The sequence below is a fragment of the Pan troglodytes genome, chromosome 1 (assembly GCF_028858775.2).
Source record: "Pan troglodytes isolate AG18354 chromosome 1, NHGRI_mPanTro3-v2.0_pri, whole genome shotgun sequence".
NCBI lineage: Eukaryota > Metazoa > Chordata > Mammalia > Primates > Hominidae > Pan > Pan troglodytes.
Genome location: NC_072398.2, coordinates 4046717 through 4069970, shown reverse-complemented (window position 1 = coordinate 4069970; position 23254 = coordinate 4046717). Strand labels below are relative to the sequence as shown.

General features: G+C 44.2%; 1 protein-coding gene across 5 annotated transcripts in view; it reads left to right on the top strand.

Moving 5' to 3' along the window:
• Nucleotides 1-23254, top strand: part of EFCAB2 (EF-hand calcium binding domain 2) — a 162833-nt gene that overhangs the window by 114509 nt on the left and 25070 nt on the right. For 3 of the 5 annotated variants that reach the window (XM_063809405.1, XM_063809402.1, XM_063809404.1), the window contains 3 exons: nucleotides 613-692; nucleotides 1967-2009; nucleotides 2147-2213. In XM_063809405.1, the coding sequence (XP_063665475.1) occupies nucleotides 613-692; nucleotides 1967-2009; nucleotides 2147-2213 (190 nt within the window). Of the gene's footprint in view, nucleotides 1-612; nucleotides 693-1966; nucleotides 2010-2146; nucleotides 2214-5766; nucleotides 6362-23254 lie in introns of those variants that run through there. The other 2 variants (XM_016941964.4, XM_063809401.1) reach the window with 1 other exon arrangement.

Below are 23254 nucleotides of genomic sequence, written 5' to 3'. Positions count from 1 at the left end.
TTTTTATTTTTTTATTGAGATGGAGTCTCGCTCTGTTGCCCATACTGGAGTACAGTGGTGCGATCTCGGCTCACTGCAACCTCCATCTCCCGGGTTCAAGTGGTTCTCCTGCTTCAGCTTCGCGTGTAGCTGGGATTACAGGTGTGCGCCACTACGCCCATATAATTTTTGTATTTTTAGTAGAGACGGGGTTTCACCATGTTGGCCAAGCTGATCTCGAACTCCTGACCTCAAGTAATCTGCCTGCCTTGGCCTCCTCAAGTGCTGGGATTACAGGCGTGAGCCACCACGCCCGGCTGAGTGTTCTTTATTGGCTGTTCTTACAGACCCATGCTCCTTCCCCTCACTGTACTTACATCAATTCACAGTGTCTTTGGTTGCTGTTTCTTGATTAATGTCTGTCTCCCTGATCAGAGTATCAGCTGTGTTCCAGTTGAATGATGAAGATAAATCTTAAAAAAATAAAATAAAGTACCATCTCCGTGAGCAGGGGTCATGCCCAAGTGTGCTCACCATCCAGAGTCTCTAGCACTTGGCACAGTGCTTGGAACAACTAGTTGCTGAATACATTTGTTGAATGACTAAATGGCTATTTACTTATTGAATGTTTAGGTAGAGGAAGAAGAACCCACTGGATACATTCGATTCGAAAAATTTCTTCCGGTGATGACAGAAATACTACTAGAAAGAAAGTAAGTAAGTAAATGCAATTGTTAAGGCAAAGTAATGGTCAGAATTATGAATCCATTCATTTCAGGACGCTTGGCTTTTTCACTTTGTGTATTATACTCAACCAGTGTATCCTAAGGTGGCCTCCCTCTAACCTTTCAAGCTACTTCTGAACTGCCAGTTGGTACCTGCTTAGAAATATCAACCACACTAGTGTTATCCTAAGCAAAGCATAATTAGAGGGTAAATAAGCTATAAAGATCATAAATCAACATTCTTAATATCTTCTGTTTTGAATTATCAATGATAAATAAGAATCGTAATATTTTTCTAGCAAAAATATAGCATTAGCTTACCATAGTTGGTTCATCATAGAAGTCTTGTGCCCAGATAAATTGATGTCCAAAAAGCTAATAGATAACCTCAAACATGTCAGTGATTTTGCACTAAATATTTCCTGTGGGGCTGAGGTATTTTCAACTTTCATATCCAGAAATCCAAAAAGATTTCAATGAGGCAAGTATTATCATCCCAGTATGTTAGCAGCTTTTATTTTATTTTATTTTATTTTATTTTTGAGATGGAGTTTCGCTCTTGTCACCCAGGCTGGAGTGCAGTGGCACCATCTTGGCTCACTGCAACCTCCACCTCCTGGGTTCAAGCGATTCTCCTGCCTCAGCCTCCCGAGTAGCTGGGATTACAGGTGCGTGCATGTCACCATGCCTGGCTAATTTTTGTATTTTTAGTAGAGACAGAGTTTCACTATGTTGGCCAGGCTGGTCTCGAACTCCTGACCTCAGATGATCTGCCCACCTCAGCCTCCCAAAGTGCTAGGATTACAGGCATGAGCCACCATACCCAGCCCTATTTTGTTTTATGTCGTCATGTATTACAGGGATCCCCAACCACCAGGCCAGGTACTGGTGCCAGTCCCTGGCCTGTTAGGACCCCTGGGCCACACAGCAGGAGGTGAGCAGCAAGAGAGTGAGCATTACTGCCCGAACTCCGCCTCCTGTCTGAGAAGCATTGGCATTAGATTATCATAGGAATGCGAACCCTATTGTGAACTGTGTGTGTTAGGGATCTAAGTTGCATGCTCCTTATGAGAATCTAATGCCTGATGATCTGAGGTGGAGCAGTTTCATCCCCAAACCATCCCTCCCCTACCCTGGTCTGTGGAAGAATTGTCTTCCATGAAACTGGTCCCTGGTGCCAAAAGGGTTGGAGACTGCTGATTTATTATGTAAAGACTGCGGTAAATACCATGGCATTTACTCATTTTATTGCATAATTATAGATACAGACCAATTCCAGAAGATGTCCTTCTTCGAGCTTTTGAGGTATGTAAACTCCAGCTTATATGCATATACATATATATAAATACATTTATTTACATACACACATATATGAAAAATTTATCGTGTAGAACTTATTCACCAAATGAAAAATATAATATCTATCTTTTCTTTTCCCCTAGGTTTTAGATTCAGCTAAACGTGGGTTTCTTACTAAGGACGAGCTGATCAAGTATATGACTGAAGAAGGTAAGTGTGATTTATTACTTATCACAATGACTTATGTGAGGAATTAATAATTTGTTAACAGTTATGCGAAAGTTATAGGGGATACTTTAAAATCAGTCATTCTGGTGAAAGTTATTTACTGTTCCTGCTATTTTGGCTTGGGGATGGTTTCTGTTCTGTGGGGGTTAAGAGGACAAAGAGTAGGGAAAGGGGAGATGGGTTGTTGTCTCGTAGAATTTTGTGAAGCACAGTGATTACTTCTATAATTTCAGGCATTGCATTCAGAGCATTTCCAGAATAAAAGATATGCCATCTGGAAAACATGAACTATCGATCACTGTAAATGAAGGCCTCTTCCTAGATTGAAGATTTGAATAAAGAATATAAAAATTCCCCCCCCCACCGGCGCCCCAGCTTTTTTTTTTTTGAGATGGAGTCTTGCTCTGTCACCCAGGCTGGAGTGCAGTGGCGCGATCTTAGCTCACTGCAACCTCCGCCTCCTGGGTTCAAGTGATTCTCCTGCCGCAGCCTCCCGAGTAGCTGGGATTACAGGCACAGGCCACCGCGCCCAGCTAATTTTTTGTATTTTTAGTAGAGATGGGTTTCACCATGTTGGCCAGGCTGGTCTCGAACTTCTGACCTCAGGTGATCCACCCATCTTGGCTTCCCACAGTGCTGGTAAAAATTCCCTTTTAAAGAGCTTTTCTGTCAGTGAAGTTACAGATAATGTAGCCTCAATTGAATACTGAGGTCATTTTTAACACTAAAAATGTCCTTTTTTAATGTTAATTGAACCATATATATTTGTTTTGAACGTGGCCCATCATACATATATGCATACACACACATAAAACCTGCACACTTATATATATGCCAACATATTTCCTTTAGGAATTCTCTCTGCTAGGCTGATGTGTAAATTGGTTTACGCTGAAGGTCAGTAGCCTGATGGACAGTCTCCTGAAACCATCCTCATATTGGTCCCCTTGCCTTCTCCCATACAGAGCTAGAGCTCTCTGGTTCACAGACTGAGTCCTGAATGACTCAGAGTTGCTAATCACTTGAGGCAGAATGAAAAGCGCAAGTGATTTTGAGTAGGGAAGACTAAGACTGCATCTACACGCACAACTGGTTTGACCATTCCAGCTTGATCCACCTTTAGGCGGAATACAGAGAGTGAGGGTCAGAATGGCACGGCCGTCACACCTGCCACCCAAGAACTCTAATGCCATTGTTAAAATTACCTTAGGGATTAATTTTGATGGGGATGTTATGACTTTGAAAGCATCAGCTTCTTAATCCTGAGGATTCGTTTAAAGAAAGTAAATCCTAGGTTATATATTAGGCAACATGAATTTAGTTAAAATGGCCAAAACAGTTAGATTTTCCTACTGTTGTGTGCCTACTATATGTTTCATATTTAGTAAGTGTAGTAAGGTATAATGATACTTAAATCTGCTTCCTCTCTCAAGGGTATTACACTCTTATTGGGGAAATAAAACTAACACAAAATAATTCACAATACAAGACAATAGAAAGCTAAATATCAGAAGATCAACTGGGGCCGGCCCAGCCTAGAAAACTTGGTCTGGGAAGACTTAAAGAGAAAATAGATTTTTTGAGATGGTAGAATGTATATGGTTAAATTGTTGAGGGCAAAGGTAAACTCTTGTGCATTATAATTCTGTCACACATGGTAGATATCAACAAATGTTTGTTGAATGAATGAGTGAATGAGTAGATGATGGAGACCAGGTGAAGGGGCTAATGAGAGGGAGACGTTATCGATGTGTAAAACAGTCTGAACAAAAATGGGGAGGTAGGAATGAACATGCTATTTCAGAGAGAAGATAAGCCTAGCTGGCCCAGAGGCTAATGTTGGCAAACAGCAGGAAATTAACTTCGGTAGACTTACTGCGACTAAATTGTGGAGTCCCAGGCTCAGGAGTTTGGAATTCATCCTGTGGGCAATGGAGAAGTATTACAGGCTTCTGAGCAGATGACTCACATGGTGTATGAGTGATTCTGAGAAGGTTTTTCTGGTGCTGGTCGGTTTGTTAGATGCATAAGAAAGAGGTTGGACTAGGGAGGCCACTTAGAAGGTTATTTCAGCATTTTGAGGGCACCCAAATAAGGGCCTGACCTGGCAGTGGGAATGGCAATGGGAAGAAGGGATTGGTACAGTAGGACTGTCTGCGGCAGGATCCATGGGTCATGATGAGTAACAGAGTGTAGGCGACAAAGGTGAGAGCTGAATCCGAAGTACCACCAAGGCTTTGCCCTCGATGGCGAGTATGATGGTAATGAGCCTGACTCAAACAGAAAGGTCAGAACAGACTGCAGTGTATACAGAGGCAGTGCGACCACGTGGTTTACTTGGAGGTGCTGTGTGATAATTTCAAAAATGGTATGTTTACAGAGAGTTCATGGTACTTAAAGATCAACTATTGAGTATCTCAGCGGACTAAGCATAGGACAGGTATGGTCAAATAAGAATACATATGTTTTCAATTATTCACTCAGCAAGTATTATTACAAACCTTCCACATATATGAACCAATATGTTTGGAAGTAATATGTAAGATGTAAATCTATACAAATCTAAGTTACGATTTAATATAACAGACCCATCAGCTAAGTGTAATAGCAGTTGACTAGTTTGGTAAAATAGGAGCTTAAGAATTGCTGCTTTGAGAGTCTCAGAATTCTACAAATTGTTTTTAAGTACATTTATGCTATATAACAATATGGATTCAAGCTACTTGCACACTCATCCTAATATCCACAAAGTATCAAACACACTAGTTTGAGAATATGCATTCCTACAGCCCAGGATGTCATATGATAAAATAAATCACACTGAATCAAGTTCCTACAAGATAGAAGTCCCTAAGTGTCCAGGAATGTGTATTGCATCAGACAGTGTTTAGCAGCTGGGAAGATCTCAGAACAATTTTTTAAACAAACACTTGCATGTTGCTGCTTATATGCCAGGTACTGTTCTAAGTCCCATTCAAATCATAACACGTTTCATTCTCATGACAACCCTATGTGACAGGTGGTGTCATTATCACCTCCATTCTAGAGACAGGTAAACTAAGGTGCGGAGCTGTTCAGTGACTTGCTCAAGATCTTAGAGCTCGTAAGAGGCAGCCAGCATGTGAGTCCAAACTTGTGCTTTAACCACTCGGTTATTTGCCTTCCATCTTTCATCAAATACCAGGGCTTCAAGTTAATCCTCTGGTAATTTCAAAAATTTTAATCTAAATAAATAACCTTGTTCATGATGTCTGTATGTCTTCCTACTGTTTTGCCCGAAATGACGTGTTCTAGAGGTTGCTTGATCTATGACATCTGCAGGCTTAAAGAAGTCCAGAATCTACCAGCGTGTACAATAGCCTTGTCTTTGAACCTCTGGACTGTCGTGATGTCCTGGCTCTACAGCTCCAGGGAGCGTAACTAGTGGCATTGTGGGAGCTTGTGGGGCTCCATGGCTATTAAGCTGGCTAGTGGAAAGAGAAAGAAAAAAATCAGATGATCATAAATGATAAATTTTCCTTTTTGTCTCTCTGAGGTGAGCCTTTTTCTCAAGAGGAAATGGAAGAAATGTTGTCTGCTGCAATTGATCCAGAATCAAATTCAATTAATTACAAGGACTATATAACAATGATGGTGATAGATGAAAATTAAATGTTCTAAAGATAATTTCTGATTGAAAGAACAATTTTAGAAATTGCTTGTTCTCGTTAATTTCACATCTTATCTTAGGATTCCTATATGTGATATTTAATACCTTGTGACATAACTATTTTAAGACACTTTGTTTTTAAAGATGATCGTAACACTTTAAACCAAATTTAGTATGTCTAGCCTTACAGAATGATAAATTACTATTTATTTAAAAACTATTCCTAAAACATTTTAACATTAGAGTGGATTGTTGTTTATTTTCTACAATAAAACTCAGGTTACCTTCGAATTAATTAAGCTGACAAAATGAAAGTGACTTAATTACCCAAGGTTTGGCATCTAGAGATCTTAAGAGGGGGCAGAATGAACCACTCGAAAACGGGTAGCAATGTAATGAAGGCTTCTTTTTTAAACAATAACAAACGCTTCATCAATCTGAGTGTGGAAGGAGATTTATCGAAATAAATATTACTAATTGATTTTTTATGAGTGCTAATTACAAATATCATTTGGGATAATAATAACTTAGTGTAAACATTTATATTTGCTGATCCAGCGTGTCACCATTTATGGAGTAGCTGAAGGAGTTGAGATCATTGGAACTAGAGAAAAGAAGGCTGAGTGGAAGTTGATAGTGTAAGGTAGTGGCAATTCTCCCTTTGTCTTTAGAATTCTCACCCACTCGGCATATCTGTCATGGGAGCATTGTCCTGAATACTGAGTAAGAATGCTGAGAAATGTTATGGTGTGCAAATGTACAGCTCCTGAAAGAGCAGAATGAAGTACAAGCAGTCACAATGGAAAAATATATGGCATGGCCACTGCCTCCTCCTTGCAATTCTCTCCGATCTTGGCATCTTATATGGCAACTATATGGCAACTTACAAGCAAAGGGGAAGATAAAGTAAAGGGAAGTGAACAATTTTCCAAACTTAGATATTCTTTTATGACAAGACGCACACACACACACACACACGTCTCTATTTAAAGATGGCTTTACCACTGTATGTGTGTATCTACATAGATGTGAACATTTAGAGTTGCTGTGAGCCTTCCTCAGGCATGTAGTCTTGCCCCCAAAAGAGGCGGCTGCTACCCAAGAGACTGTCGCTGTTGATTCATTCATGAAACACTGAAGGAGTACCATGAGATGATGTGCTGGGAACTGGAGTCCCTAACGAATCCAGGTCACAGTTTAGTGAGGGAAGCCTGCAAGGCAGTCAGCAGCCACATTTCAGATAGGGGCACGTTCAGGGTACCGTGCAAGTGCCGAAGAGAGGCAGCTACTCAGCCTTGCAGGGAGAGAGCTTTCTGGAAGATGAAAGGTGCTAGTGAGCGGAGAAGGCTTCCCAGGGCAGGAAGCTCCTGACTTTAAAACGAGTAGTTTAGTAAGTGGGCGGCGGGGCACAGGGCATTTCAGCAGGTGAGCAGCAAGTCCAGAAACCCTAGAGGTGTCATGAAACATGGAACCACCTGGGAATTGAAAGCAGCTCAGTATATTTGGAATGTGGGAGATTTGGGGGTCATGATGAGAGGTGAAATTGGAGCGGTAAACAGGAGTGGTATCATTAAGAATATCGTGTTAGGTGCTGAGTTAAGGTTTCAGTGTGAGAGTTTGGACTTTATTCTGAAGATCACAGAGAAAGATCATTTGTAAGCAGCATGGAAAATAGATTTGATAGGTGAAGACTAGAAGTGAGACCAGTTTGTAGGCTATTTGGTCGGTGGGAGGGGATAGACTGGGAAAAGTCAAGCATGAATCCCAGGTTTCTGGCTCGGACGATGGGTAAAAGTGCCATTCATTCAGATAAGAAGTCCAAGAAGTGGGGCATTTGGTAAACAAAATGATGAGGTTGGGTCCAGACACCTTGGGACACCCAGAGGGTGACATTCAATAATCAATTGGATATAGGAGGGAGATCTGGCTGGAGACCTGGATTTTGGAGCTGTCAGCATGTAAGTAGTATTAATGCCTTGAAAGTAAAAGAGAAGACAGTCTAGAACAAAACCATGGGGGATATCAGCATTTACGGGAAGGCAGAGGAAGAAGAGCCCACAAAAGAGACTGGGAAGGAGAAGCCTGAGAAGAGGGAAAGCTGGAAAGAAGCATCTTGGATGCCAAGATCGGAGAGAATTGCAAGGAGGAGGCAGTGGCCATGCCAGATGTAGTGGAGAGGAGAGGGAAGTTAAAGACGGAAAAAACGTCCATTGGTGTTAGCAATGGAGAGTTCATTGAGGGCCTCTCCCACAGCAGATGTGGGGAAGCAACAGGGTATGGAGTTGAGTGGATGGAGGAAGGAATGGATGTGAGAAGGTTGCAGCCTGGAGGACAAGTTATTCGGCGGTGAAGAGAAGGAAACGGACAACAGGCTCAGGGAGTGATTTTTGGAAGATGGGTGGATGTAGCAAGTTCATTTCTAGTCCAAGGGCTGAGAGCCCGCAGAGAAGGTGAAGGGAGGGGCCAGCTTCCAGAGCAATAAAGAGATTTAGGACCAATGAACCAACGCTTGTGGTCCCTACCTCATGGCCTCTACTGCCTTTTGGAGAGGAAGGTAGTAGGTTATAGAGTTTCAAGAGAATGGTGTAATTTTGGAATATCTCTTGTGGGAAATGGGAGAAAGAGTTGAGAAAGAGCCCATGTAAGGATTTTCAAGAAACCCTGGAAGATTTTGTGCTCAGGAGTGAAAAAGAAAAGAAAAAGGTAGACTGTTGTACCAGGGTTAAGGTTTTGTCATGTGGGTGAGGTGGAAGGAATCAAAGGCCGAGGAATCTGGGAGAAAGCAGTTCCGATGGTGTCCGTGGGGCTAACGCATGAGGGAAAGACCCAGGTAGGAGGAGTGGGTAACAGGTAGGAGGAGTGGGTGACAGATGGGAGGGGGTTAGAGGGCTCGGGGCCCTAAAAGGGCAAGTGGCTGGTGTTGGTAGCAAGGGGTGGTCTTTCCTGCCTGAGTGATAATTCCTGAGTGATAATATGTTTCCCTTGAAATTTCGCTTCGCTGTGTTCTTAGAGTGTTTCTTTTCTTCTCCTGTGTTATTATGTGAATAAATAGTAAGAGTGGCTGACGTTTGTTGACTGTTCTCTGTGTTGCAGGCACTGTCCTAAGTGCTTGACGTACATGAACTCATTTCATCCTCACATCCACCCATCGGTGCAGGTGCTATTAGGTTATCCCCATTTTAGAAAGGTGACAATCAAGAAGTTACACAGCAGTAAGTGGCTGTATCAGCTTTTTCTAGGTTATGTTGTGATAACAAAACTCCCACGTGTCAGAGGTTTGCAAGAATGAAGCTTATTTCTGTTTACGTTTTTTTTTTTTTTTGGTCAGCTGGGGTCATCCTGGATTCTGGCCTACGTGTCTTTGTCCTACTCATGGCCTAGAGAAGTAGGATGACTGTCTGTCCTGCTTTGCCCGTGGTAGTTCCAGACTATACCTGTCCCAGTGTAATTATTAATAGGTCTCCTTTGTACTCTTAGAAATGTTCCAGTTTAGATGATTAATATGTGGTCATCCCATTCAAAAAATAGTGAGTAAAAACGGTGGTGAGGAATCGTCACTTCTGGAAGGCTTCCTGACAGATAATTCCAGCAGTGGTAAGCATGGAAGGCATTTCTTCCTTCTCCAGTTTCCCAAGATCATTTTTTTCCCCAGGATAACCTGAGATTTTCCCAAGGTGAAATCCAAGAAGAGACCTGATGTGCCACTGGCTTGGCCGTGCATGCTAGAATCACCAGCCAGAGATGAGGATGACCCACGTGCCTTCAGGACAGGGCGGAGATGGAGGAGGAAAGGAGTGTGGTGACCCTCAGAACATCAGCAGACAGGCTGTTGATGATAGGAACACATTGCAGCGGGGAAGGAGGATGGCCGAGATATGAAATACCCTTCAAGATGGACGCATACCCAGGGGCATGTCATTCGGTGGCAGGGGCCAGCACGGACATGCAGCACTGAGGCGTGTGCTCGCGCCTAATGCGTCGACCCAGGCACGGACTTGTTTGGAGCATACAGGACAGCTCTGAGGCTCTGAGTTAAGCCCTGTAAGCCATTAAAGAAGTACAGTCTGGTGAATGAACCCTAATCTCTTGATGATCAAGTGATGACATCATATTCTGTCTCCGAGGAGACACCCTCGTGCACAGAAGGCAGTAGAGGAAGCTTGCGTCAAGATTGCCTACCTCCCCAGCCCCACCTTCGAGGATTCTTTCAAAAGTTCGGACTGATGTTCAACTTCACATCTTGTCTCAAGGCAATCCTCTCTGTTTAGTCTCATAGAGTTGGCTTTGTGGAATGTAATTCATTTTTATCTTTAGCACAAATTTGTCTGTTTCTTTTAAGGCCACCAGAAAGCACAACATAGACTCCCCACAGAAATCTCATTTTATCTCCTAAGTTGCAGAATAAACGTACCTTGTTTGCAAAGAGAACATTTTTTCTTTACACTCAAATCACTTCAATGTGTATTTTGCCTCTTCAGCTCACTGACCTCGCCTGCAGCATCTGATGTAAGTCACCATATACCATTTCCCAACTAGGAGAGTGCTTGGCCTCTTGTGCAGGAAGTTTGCTTACCCTCATGACTCCTGGCTTCTGCAGAGCCTGCCATACCCCACAGCTTGGCCGGGCCCTGTGGAAAGCCATCTCTATTCTCACACTGCTGGGGAAGGTGCATGACTCAGGGCCCGACACACAGGCCTGAGAGTCTGGCGATCTTGTGCTCTGATCCCAGCTTCATGTGTGACTCACTCTGGATCAGGCGCTTCACCTCCTGTGCACCTCTGTCTGTAAAACAGAGAGCCCAGCTCTAGTCCTTCTCCCTCCTGAGAAGCAGTGCAGAGATTTAGTCCCCTTTGCAGTCACCCAGTGTCTAAGTACCAAATGCCCAAGAGACAAAAAAGAGTCCAACATAGCAGGCTAGTTGGGATTACGACTGTTCGTTAAGGGCAGGAGTATTTTCTGTGGGATGGAATGTGTTTAGATCTTTCTCTCCTAGCTTCCTGTCTTCCTTCCTTTCGCTTTTCTAAATCCTTCCATATAAGAAAGTACCCTGTTTATACAGGCAGTTCCTTGAAGATCAGTGTTACTACCTTACCCTCCTGGGCTGCTTAAATAAACGGAGAGCCTCATGGGTGCCAGGCATGGTGGCTGCCTCCTAGGCCTGCCTATTTCTGAAAGCGTGGTTGCCAATCATCTGCTTCAGGAGCATCTGGAAGCAGGGTGTTAGAAATGGGAGGTGTGCCCCATTCCAGACCCCTGAAACAGAATCTCTGGAGGTAGGGTCCAGGAAACTTATATTTTTAATATTCTCAGGGGATCCTTATGCACGCTTGTGTGTAAAAAGCACTACCTGGGGCTCTGATATTGAATGAAAGTGTGGGATTTGGAGTTAGGCTCTGCTGCTTACTGATTACGTAATTGGCCCAGACATTTAATATTGCTGAGCTTCCCCGGAGGTCGAGGCTGCAGTGAGCCATGATTGTACCACTGCACTCAGCCTGGGTGACAGAGAGAGACCTTGTCTCAAAAAAATAAAAAAATATTGCTGAGCTTCTGCATCTTAATTTGTAAAGTGGAAAAAACACTTTTCGGGGCTGGTGTGAAGATTAAATGAAATAATAAAAGTGAAAATGTTTAAAAAGCTGTAAGCTATGACACAAATTATTATTTACAGAAAGCCAGCTAGGCAGAGAGGGAGAGAAAAAAAGAGAGAGGGAGGGGCAGGGATGGAGATCTGCTGCCTGGGTGTGGACAGCGAGGTGGGGAAGTCGGTAAATAATAGAAAACTAATTGGAGAGAACGTGCGCATACCTGGGCTGCTGGTGGGGAGATAGCCCAGGTTTGCTGTCATGCTGCTATTAATTGTAAGGCGTTAAGTTTATTTCTAGAATGTGAAAACAGGAGGCCTTAAGAGGTTTCTTTTTTTCTCCTTTTAAAAATGTGCTATCAGTCCTGGTACTTTTAGAGCAGCAGGAATTATTTACCTCATCTAGTGGAGAAAACACTCTTAATCATTTGAAGAAACTGTTATTTTTCTTAAAAAAGAAAAATCAGGCCAAGCACAGTGGCTCATGCCTGTAATCCCAGCACTTTGGGAGGCTGAGGTGAGCGGTTCACTTAAGGTCAGGAGTATGAGACCAGCCCAGGCAACATGGTGAAACCCCGTCTCCACAAAAGTACAGAAATTAGCCAGGCGTGGTGGCGCACTTATAATCCCAGCTACTCGGGAGGCTGAGGCAGGAGAATTGCTTGAACCCGGGAGACAGAGGTTGCAGTGAGCCGAGATGGCGCCACTGCACTCCAGCCTGGGCGACAGAGCAAGACTCCATCTCACAAAAAAAAAAAAAAAAAAAAAAAAAAAAGAAAGAAAAAGAAAAGAAAAGAAAAATCACAAGTTGAAAAATTGACGCCAAACCTAGTTCTGTGGAGAAGGAGATAAGATAAAATAGCACACTATGAAAATGGGGCCATGGTTTTATATGTGTGGCAGGTCAAAATGCCAAATATATCTTGCTGGCTCCCCCCCCCACGCCCCCGCATTAAGTTTTCAGCTATTAGTAAGAAATCTCAAAAGAGACTTCTAAGCATTTATCACCAAACTTAGGAAATGTACTGAAGTATAGGTGAGTATTGCATGACTTTAAATACAGCTTTTAAACGTGTCAAGATGTGTTTCCATGCTCTGAATGCCTAGTTTTAAACTGTCTTGCTGGCTGGTAACCATTCCTGGTTACTAACTCAAGGTATGATCCGCACTTAGGCAAAGCTCATTGTTAATGAGAATAGAGGTAAGTCTATTTTCCAACTAGTCTTGATAATGTTTAAGTTTTCTTAGTTCTTCTTTATCAAATCCGATTAGCGTGTCTTTGTTCTTACACAACATGATGAAGAGCTCATCCTGGTGGAATTGTCGGCCCCACCGTTCTCGGAAAACCCCCCTGTGCTTAGGTGTTGGGATATCTTCAATTCGAGGTTACTTTTTAGGAACTTTTTAAGCCTCTTATCAGTTTTTGAGGGCTGGTGTCATTAAAACCAAATAACATCTGCAAATCCTTCACTCAGTTGGCCACCTGTACGGTTAGTGATTGCACGGAAATAAGCAAGGTGGAATGAGTACACGAGCGAAGGCTCCCCGAGCTGCCTTCAGGATGGCCGCCTGCCTTCCTGATACGTTCATTCCTGGTACATGCATTTCTGCTGTATGGACCCCGGGAAGACGTCAATGAGATTTAACTCTAACACAGAACATAAATATAAATTAAAACAAATCCTGGTTTTCTTCCTGCACTCTGAGGAGTTATCTTGCGTTCCCTGCAGGGGCACCTCACTGTGAGATGGCTACGTTAGAGAATCTTCTCAGGAAAGGCTCTTTTGGAAAAACAATGTAAAGTGTAAAATACTCTAAAAATTACTAGAGTGGCTCCCAAGCAATAAAGAGAAATTGGAAAATGCCAGTAAACAAAAAAAGAAGAGGAAAACCCCTTAATTCCACAGAAGTCAACCACCATTACTAAGGCTTTGCTTCATCTCTTCTGAAAGCTTTTTCCAAGGATGTGTCTCTCTATAGAAGTTCTTTAAAATATCACTGTGGAACCTATCAGTTAGGGTCCTTGACCATAAGGACAGAAAGCAGGACTCACTGGAAGGCACCTGGGCTGAGGAAAGAGTGCTCACAGAGCCTACTGGAGACTGGGGCACCAGGCTCAGGCCAACAGGAGCCAAGGGGGCATCTGAGGGCAAGGAAGCATGGTGCAAGAGGATAGCAAACATCACACAACCGGAACAGCCCGTGCAGGGCCGCTGCTGCAGGGGATGGCTTTGCACTGGCTCAGGTTCAAGGCCTGCAAGACACAGCCCACTGAGCTGAGCTCAGTCTGGCCTGGGCAGGTAAGGAAGGACCTTGCTTCTAGGCAGCCATGTGGAAGGCAGGAATCCTCCAACCACCAGCTACACCCCGCTGGAGGGAGAAAATACTCTGGTGAGCCATCAGGGTACTACTGGGGAAGAGAAATAAATAAATAATAAACACGACAATACTACAGGATCAGACCGTATATGCTATTATGTAATCTGCTATTTTAAATGAATACATAAGGAACAATCTTTCCATGATAGTGTGTACTCACCTAAAACATAACTTTGAGTGACTGGATAGTATCTTATTGTTTGGAGATACCTTAATTAATTAATTAATTTAGAGACAGGTCTCGCTGTGTCACCCCGGCTGGAGTGCAGACGCACGATCATAGCTCACTCCAGCCTCGAACTCCTGGCCTCAAGCAATCCTCCCACCTTGGCCTCCCAAAGAACCAGGATTAGAGCCACCACACCTGGCCTATTCAATTAGTTCCTCATACTTCATAATTTAAATAATTTTCAGTTTTCACTATTATAATAAATTATGACCAACATCCTAGTAGTTAAATCTTAATTTAATTGTTCACTTAGAATACATTCTGAAAAGCAGAACTGTTGGGTCACCTTTAAAGTGATGGGGACCTATTTTTAAGTCTTTTGCTAATGTGTTTTCAATCTGTCCTGCAGAAAGATTGTTCCCATATTCTAAACCCTCCTCAGCATATTTTTGCTTTTTATTTTGCAATTAGATAGGGAAAAATAGTATCTCATTGATCTTTTAAAAATTTGCATTCCATTGATAAGTTTAGCTTTCTAAAGGCCCACAGCAATGTACTGAAAGATTCAACTGGATTAGCTCCAGGAAGCACCAAATTGGAGCCTCACAGATTGTTTCTTCAGATAGAAACAACAAACCCCTCAGCTGCTATGAAATGGAGCCCACAAAGCACAACGTGACAGACAGAATCTGAATTCCAGAGACACAGTTTCTTTCAGAACAAATATTATTTGCAGGAGGCAATTAGAATGAGCCACTATTGAACAGTAGACTTAGCAGGAAATGTCACAAATATTCAAGCAACAAAATAAGAACTGGGGAAATAAGCCTGCAAAAGAAGTGAAGAATGTCCAACACAGGCAGGACGAGGGGCCAACTGGCCGCCCGCGCTCACACCAAACTGCCAGCTTCTTAGGCTGTGACAGTGTTTCCTAATGCAATTCATTTGCTCATTCAGTCAGCATTCATTGAATTCCTACCATGTGCCAGAGACACTGTGCTGGGCACCAGAGATGCCAAAATGAGTATGAGACATAGCCCTTGTCCTTGAGAGATTTCAGCCTCATGGGAGAGACAGGAAGACCGATAATGACACTGAGCAAGAGTTGTTCAGCAATGTTAGCAAAGTGCATTGGGGTCAATGACAGCAGCTGGCTCTGCCTGTGGGACTCACAGAGGACTTCACAGAGGAAGTGGCAGGATGAACTGCAAATGTTTTATGTGCTCACGTTGGCAATTCTGCTGCCAATACTGGGGGGTGAGAATGTTCTAGAACGAGATGGCTTGAGGCTAATGCTGAAGTAGCTTTTTAATAGCATGGCTTAGGGAAAAGAGTGCTGAATTCCAGCTGTGCCAGGTATAGGATATGTGACCTGGGGAAAGTCATGTGATGTGTCTGTCCTCTGTTGCCCATCTGTAAGTGACAGAAATCATAGCTACCTTGTAGGATTACTCTGAGCATGATGGGCTGTCTGCACACAAGGCTTAGTAAGTGGTATCTATCATTACAAAGTGTTCAGTAAATATCTGCTGAATGAATGAATATAAATATTTTCTCCATATAGTTAATATCTTCAATTATATAACGAGGTTGGGTACAGGTATTTATAGGATGTCCGGGAGTAGGAAAGTCCATTTTCCTAAACTTGTGACCTCAGGGACTTCATGGAAAGGGTGTACATGTCATTTTAACTTCATTCATTCAATAAAATATTTAATTAGTGATATTCTATGCTAGAAACAGTTCTAGTAAACTGATCAGGTGTGGTAGCTCATGCCTGTAATCCTAGCACTTTGGGAGGCCAAGGCGGGTGGATCAATTGAGGTCAGGAGTTCGAGACCAGATTGGGCAACATGGCAAAACCCCATCTCTACTAAAAATGCAAAAATTAGCTGGGCATGGTGGCAGGCACCTGTAGTCCCAGCTACTTGGAAGGCTGAGGCAGGAGAATTGCTTCAACCCAGGAGGCAGAGGCTGCAGTGAGCTGAGATTGTGCCACTGTCCTCCAGCCTGGGAGACAAAGCAAGATTCCATCTCAAAAAAAAAAAAAAAAAAAGAAAAAAAGAAAAGAAACAGCGCTAGCAAACAAAACAAAGTCCCTGTCCTTAAGGAACTTGAATTCTGGCTGTGAGGTTGACAGTAGGAGGCAGATAATACATCAATAAACATATGTCATGTTGGGATTAACACTATGAAGAAAAATGAAGCAGGATAAGGGGTGAGAGTGATGGGGTACTGTCCTATCTAGAATGACATGGAAGTCCCCTCTAAGGAGGGAATCTTGAGCAGTGGCCTGAAGGAAATGAAGGGGCATGGGGAAAGGGCATTCCTTGTAGAGGAACATCAAGCACCACGTGTTTGGCAGCCAGCAGGATCAGCAAGGAGCACCCCAGGCCTTGGTAGCCTGAGTGAAGAGAGAGAAGCAGATGAGGACCGAGAGGTGGGCAGGGCCCTGAGCATGAAGGGCCTTGTGGGCCAGGAAAGGATTTGGAGCTAAATGTGGAGAGAAGAAGAGATGCCATTGAATGGTGCTGAGCCAGTTAGGGGACATTACAAGGGAGATGGCATCTCAGGCCGGGGAGATAATGGTGGATAGTGAAAGGCGGTTGGATTTGGGATCTATTTGGAAGGTAGAAGCAACAGGATTTCCCAGTGGATGGGATGGAAGTAGAGAAAAAGACACCAAGAATGACCACAAGGTTTAGGTCTCAGCAGCTACATACTATTCGTTAAGGTTTAGGGGGAAGATCGAGAGTGTGGTTTGAGATGTGTTCCCACTGAGAAGCCAACCAGACATCCAGGCTGTCTATATGAGCTCCGGAGAGCCTGGGGTTGGAGTGGTCAGTGCACAGAAGATGTTTAAAGCCGTGGGGCTGGATGGGATCCCCTAAAGAGGGAGGGTGAGTAGGGAAGAGAAGGGCTCCGAGGGCTGAACCTGGGGGCAACCCAAAGTTAGAGATAGGGAAGGAGAAAGATCAGCAAAAGATACAAGGCACACATAGTATCAGGGCAATCCCAGGTCCCATTCCGTCCCCCATCCTGTGTCCCCAGGGCCTCCATCACCCAGTTGTTTCTCTTCAGTGTCCTTCAGAGTCCCTGAGGCAAGCTGGACTCACATAGACTAGAAAATACTAGTGTATTTTCTGTGCAACCCAGTGGTAGCGCCGCGTTTTTCAGTTGCTTTGAAATCTACGAATATCCCTTCTCATCACAGTCTGAGTGAACTGTCCTGATGCTGTGGTTTCTCAGTGTCTCTGAAATTCTTGTGACCTTCAGTCCTGAGGACCATTCTTCTCTGAGTAGGGAGGCCAGGGGTCAAGGCCGGGCCTGACTGCCATTGTTCTGACTGCAGAACCGAACGGAGTTCGATCCAGTGGAGCCCGTGTGGCGGCTGTCGAAAGTAAGCCCTTCACAAAAATGCTGTGCTTAAAGGTAACTGCAGAGACACTGGGTTCTTAATTTTAAACTATCAGAAAAGAATGAGCGGGCAATATGTGATTCTCAGGTGTGAAATGCAACCATCACACCCTTGTCCCAGAAACACCGTTTCATTTTTTCTAAATCAAGCGTGACTCCAGTCCCTTACTGGCCAGTCATAGTAAGAGGAGGCCTGGGGGTTTATGTGGTGCCTCTGAAACCTAACAATACGGACCAAGAACATGACAATTGTTGAACACCAAAACTGGCTCCGTCACCTACATCATCGCCTGAGCAGCCCTGTCCCCTCCCCAGTCCACTGCTCCCGAAACTGGAATGACCCTTGTGAGGAAACCAGTGAGAAGCTTGAGTAGTTCTCTCAAGGGGGGGCTTTTTCAACAGATTGTTGAAGGGACTATATCGACACGACGTTTGGCAAAAGCCCATAGTGAGACTAGAGGAGAGAAAGCTGAGTGACAGCCAGACCCTAGGACAAGGGAAGTTCTTCCCTCCGGTTTGCCCGCCAACCAACAGCACAGCCACCAGCCCTGCCCACCCTTCTGATGCTGGGACGCAGCCCCGCCCTGCCCCGACACCAGGCCACAGGCCACAGGCCCTGTCAACAGCCTTCCCATTCCCGGCCCAGAGACCCTACCTGCTCTCTCCAGACAGTTCAGCTGTTTGTTCATGCAAAGCCTTTCTGAAAACAAAGGCCTATTAATTCTGCCCCGTTTGCAAGTGAAGCCCCAGTTCTGTGGGACTCAAAGCACATGCTGATCTCTTGAGGGGGTGGTGAGAAGAGGATGTGAGGAAGGATGACTTATTTTTTTCTCTTTTAACAGCAGAAAGAAAAAACAAAAAATAGTAACTCCATAAATCATCCTGCCAGGCAGAGAGGAATCTCCCATTTTTAAGCTACAATACACATGTTTTTGTAAAATGTTTTACTATAGAGAGTTAGTAGGCAATGGTACAGTGTATCTCCATGTAACATCACCCTCCCCGTCGGCCATCAACTCGAGGCCAATCCTGTCCCCATCTCCAGAGGTCACCTCCCTCATAATTTTGAAGCAAATATAAGGCATTATTTTATTTTATTCATAATTTTTTTCAGTAGGTATATTTAAAAGATACTTAAAAATAAAGGCTCTTAAAAATTACCTATAATACCATAATCATCCCTTTAAAATAATGATGGTTTGGCCGGGCACGGTGGCTCACGCCTGTAATCCCAGCACTTTGGGAGGCCGAGGCGGGTGGATCACCTGAGGTCAGGAGTTCGAGACCAGCCTGACCAATATGGTGAAACCCAGTCTCTACTAAAAATACAAAAATTAGCTGGGCATAGCGGCATGTGCCTGTGGTCCCAGCTACTCGGGATGCTGAGACAGGAGAATTGCTTGAACCCCGGAGGCGGAGGTTGCAGTGAGCCAAGATCATGCCACTGCACTCCAGCCTGGGCGACAGAGTGAGACTCCATCTCAAAAGTAGTAGTAATAATAATAATAATAATTGTTTAATGTTATCATATATCCAGTGTCGAAAAGATCAGTTTTCCCGTAAATGAATAAATGACCTTAAAAAAATACTATACAGAGGCCTGGCACAGTGGCTTATGCCTGTAATCTCAGCACTTTGAGAGGCTGAGGCTGGTGGATTGCCTCAGCTCAGGAGTTCGAGACCAGCCTGGGCAACATGGTGAAACCCTGTCTCTACCAAAAATACAAAAATTAGCCAGGTGTGGTGGTGCCCGCCTGTAGTCCCAGCTACTCAGGGGGCTGAGTCAGGAGGATCACCTGATCCTTGGGAGGTTGAGGCTGCAGTGAACAGTGATCGGTCTACTGCACTCCAGCCTGGGCAATAGAGTGAGACCCTGTCTCAACAACAACAACAACAACAACAAAAAATAATAATAATAATAATAAATACGTCACAGTTTGAATTAGGAGTCAAGATTCAAACTGTGAATCTTGTGATTGGCTAACATGGGTTTTTTGTTTGTTTGTTTTTTGAGATGGAATTTTGCTCTGTCACCCAGGCTGGAGTGCAATGGCGCAATCTTGGCTCACTGCAACCTCCGCCTCCCGGGTTCCAGCGATTCTCCTGCCTCAGCCTCCCAAGTCGCTGGGATTACAGGCACCCACCACCACGCCCGACTAACTTTTGTATTTTTGGCAGAGATGGGGTTTCACCATGTTGGCCAGGCTGGTCTCGAACTCCTGACCTCAGGTGATCCACCTGCCTCGGCCTCCCAAAGCGCTGGGATTACAGGCGTGAGCCACCGCGCCTGGCCTGGCTAACATGTTTTTAAAGTTTCTTTTAATGTGTAGTTTTTACTCCCAACCTTTCTTTTATCCTTGCAGTTTAATTATTGGAGGAACCAACTTGTTTGTCCTGTAGAATTTCCCACATCCTGGTTTTGCTGGTTGCATCATCATGGTGTATATAATTAATGTATTTGTCTGTCTTCTCTACTTGATAAATTGGCAATTGGATCTAGAGCAAATTCAGGTTTGATTTGGCGGGACCAGATTACTTTACAGGTGTTGTATCCTTCTATCAGGAAGTACATGATATCTGATTGTCTCTGTATGACGTCAGTACTATTGTTGATGAACACTAGGTCTATATTAATACATTAGGGACTGCAAAATGGTGATAATCTAATTCTATCATTCTTCATTTACTAGTATTTCCTTGATTTATAAGTATTTTCCTTTATCAGTTTTCAAAATAATGATTTGGTTTCTCAATATTCCTTAACAGCAACCAAGTAGTTTTTAAAATTATTTTTTAAAATTGATACATAATAGATGTACATGCTTTCAGGGTACATGTGATAATTTAATATATTTATATCAAGTATTTTTTGCTTTTTAGTATTATAAAGTCATGAATATTTGGTATATTTCAATCCATTGTCGTCATTATTCTTATTGATGTTCACAGTATCCCATTTTTGAATAGTGGGAGCTGCTTCAGGTTGGATTCTAAAAGCTTCCTGGATATATGGCATAAGACGATTTAGGTTCATCTTGTACCTATTGGTTTCCAATGACGTTATCAATCTTTTGTGACACGAGATCAGGGCCAACAGTGGGTTTTTGCTAACGATGTGTTATTAGGCAAGAAGTAGAGGAAGAGTTTGGTTTGTGTTAGAGATTTACAGATCATTTTACTTGTTTTTGCACCATGCTTCTACACAATAGTGCACAGACACACAGCTCACTGGTTAAATGGAGACCACAGAAATCTCTGGGACACTTTATGAGCAGCCTAATATCTCCTGATTCTACAAGCTAGATTGGAGAATGCGTCTGGAGCCTGAGGCCAAACTGTGGTCCTACTAGTTCTCAAATCAAGACAGGATTCACCTGTGGGGAAAACGATGTGTACAGAACCTCTGAATCCATTGTAATAATCAGTGTCATTAGGAACTTTATTTATTTATTTATGAGATGGAGTCTCATTCTGTCGCCCAGGCTGGAGTGGAGTTATGTGATCTCAGCTCACTGCAGCCTCCACCTCCTAGGTTCAAGCGATCCTCCTGCCTCAGCCTCCCAAGTAGTTGGGACTCCAGGCATGCACTACCACTCCTGGCTAGTTTCTGTATTTTTAGTAGAGACGGGGTTTCGCCATGATGGCCAGGCTGGTCTCAAACTCCTGACCTCAGGTGATCCACCCGCCTTGGCCTCCCAAAGTGCTGGGATTACAGGCGTCAGCCACTGCACCCGGCCACTTTTAAATCCCAGTGGCAGGAGTACTTATAGATTTGCCTTAAATTCCCATTCGTTGGTAGAAAAAAAACATACAAAACAGAGTAGGAGGCAGGTCCAATACAGACTTTCGAAAAGTGATAAAATGTGGTAAAAGCAAAGCTTCACACATCCAATCAGATGTCTTCCTCATAAGGGAAAGAACAAGTAACCAGCTGGAGAGGCCCAGCATTGTTCATTTCAGTCCTCCACCCTGTGAGGCTGAGGAGGATGAGAGGTGGTCCTCTATGGTCAGGAGGGGGGCCAGAGAGGCCAAGCATTGTTTATTTCAGTCCTCCACCCTGTGAGGCTGACGAGGATGAGAGGTGGTCCTCTATGGTCAGGAGGGAGGCCAGAGAGGCCCAGCATTGTTTATTTCAGTCCTCCACCCTGTGAGGCTGAGGAGGATGAGAGGTGGTCCTCTATGGTCAGGAGGGAGGCCAGAGAGGCCCAGCATTGTTTATTTCAGTCCTCCACCCTGTGGGGCTGAGGAGGATGAGAGGTGGTCCTCTATGGTCAGGAGGGGGGCCAGAGAGGCCCAGCATTGTTTATTTCAGTCCTCCACCCTGTGGGGCTGAGGAGGATGAGAGGTGGTCCTCTATGGTCAGGAGGGGGGCCAGAGAGGCCAAGCATTGTTTATTTCAGTCCTCCACCCTGTGGGGCTGAGGAGGATGAGAGGTGGTCCTCTATGGTCAGGAGGGGGGCCAGAGAGGCCAAGCATTGTTTATTTCAGTCCTCCACCCTGTGGGGCTGACGAGGATCAGAGGTGGCCCTCTATGGTCAGGAGGGAGGCCAGAGACGCCAAGCATTGTTTATTTCAGTCCTCCACCCTGTGAGGCTGACGAGGATCAGAGGTGGTCCTCTATGGTCAGGAGGGAGGCCAGAGAGGCCAAGCATTGTTTATTTCAGTCCTCCACCCTGTGAGGCTGACGAGGATCAGAGGTGGTCCTCTATGGTCAGGAGAGGGGACCAGAGGAGGGTGGTCTGGGAAGCACTGCTTGACTCAGAGCTTCCTAGTACCAAACACTGGATCCACTAAAGAAAAGGTGGGGAGAGGAAGAGTGGCTGCTTGTGGAGTGGGCTATGGCTGGAAACTGGTGAGAAGGTGATGACAAAAGAAGGCCCATTCTCGGTCTAAAATCTGTAAACAAGATCCTAAGAAGGGAGAGTGGGCTTAGGGATAAGACAGAGTAAAAAGAGGCGGGGAAGTTGCAGACGGAATACGCCGAGCCAGCGACAATGACTGGGTGGTTCAAACTTTCTTTCCTGGGACAGTGGAAATAAGAAGAGGTACTCACTTTGATGGGGATGTGGGGATATAGGAGAAGAGCCTGTGGATGGAGCACAACCAAACTGAGGTTATTGTGCAGCTGGTTTTGCAAGACACTGATCACCAGCATAGGTGATTAAAAAAGGACTTTCTATTAAGAAATGTTAACCCTTAAAGAGTAGGATAAATGGGCCGGGTGTGGTGGCTCAGGCCTGTAATCCCAGCACCTTGGGAGGCCCAGGCGGGCAGATCACTTGAGGTTAGGAGTTTGAGAACAGCCTGACCAACATGGCAAAACCTCGTCTCTACTAAAAATACAAAAATCAGCCGGGTGTGGTGGCGCATGCCTGTAATCCCAGCTACTCGGGCAGCTGAGGCAGGAGAATCACTTGAACCTGGGAGGCGGAGGTTCCAGTGAGCGGAGATTGCGCCACTGCACTCCAGCCTGGGGGACAGATCGAGACTCCGTCATAAAAAAAAAAAAAAAAAGAAAAAAGAAAAAAGAATAGGCTAAATGGACCCCCATGTATTTATTAGGCATTGCCATTAACATATGACCAATCTTGCTTCACCTATTCTCCCTCAACAGTTTCCCTCACCTCCATCCTCACTCCTGCTCGTTATTTCAAAACAAATTCTAGACATCACATCATTTCACCTATAAATGCTTTGATATTATCTTTACCAGATAAGGTAGAGATAAGGACCTCCTTCCCCTTTTCCCCACACAACCATTAAACCATGATCATATCTTAAAAAGCTAACAATAATTCTGTAATGTCCGATACGCAATATTTTC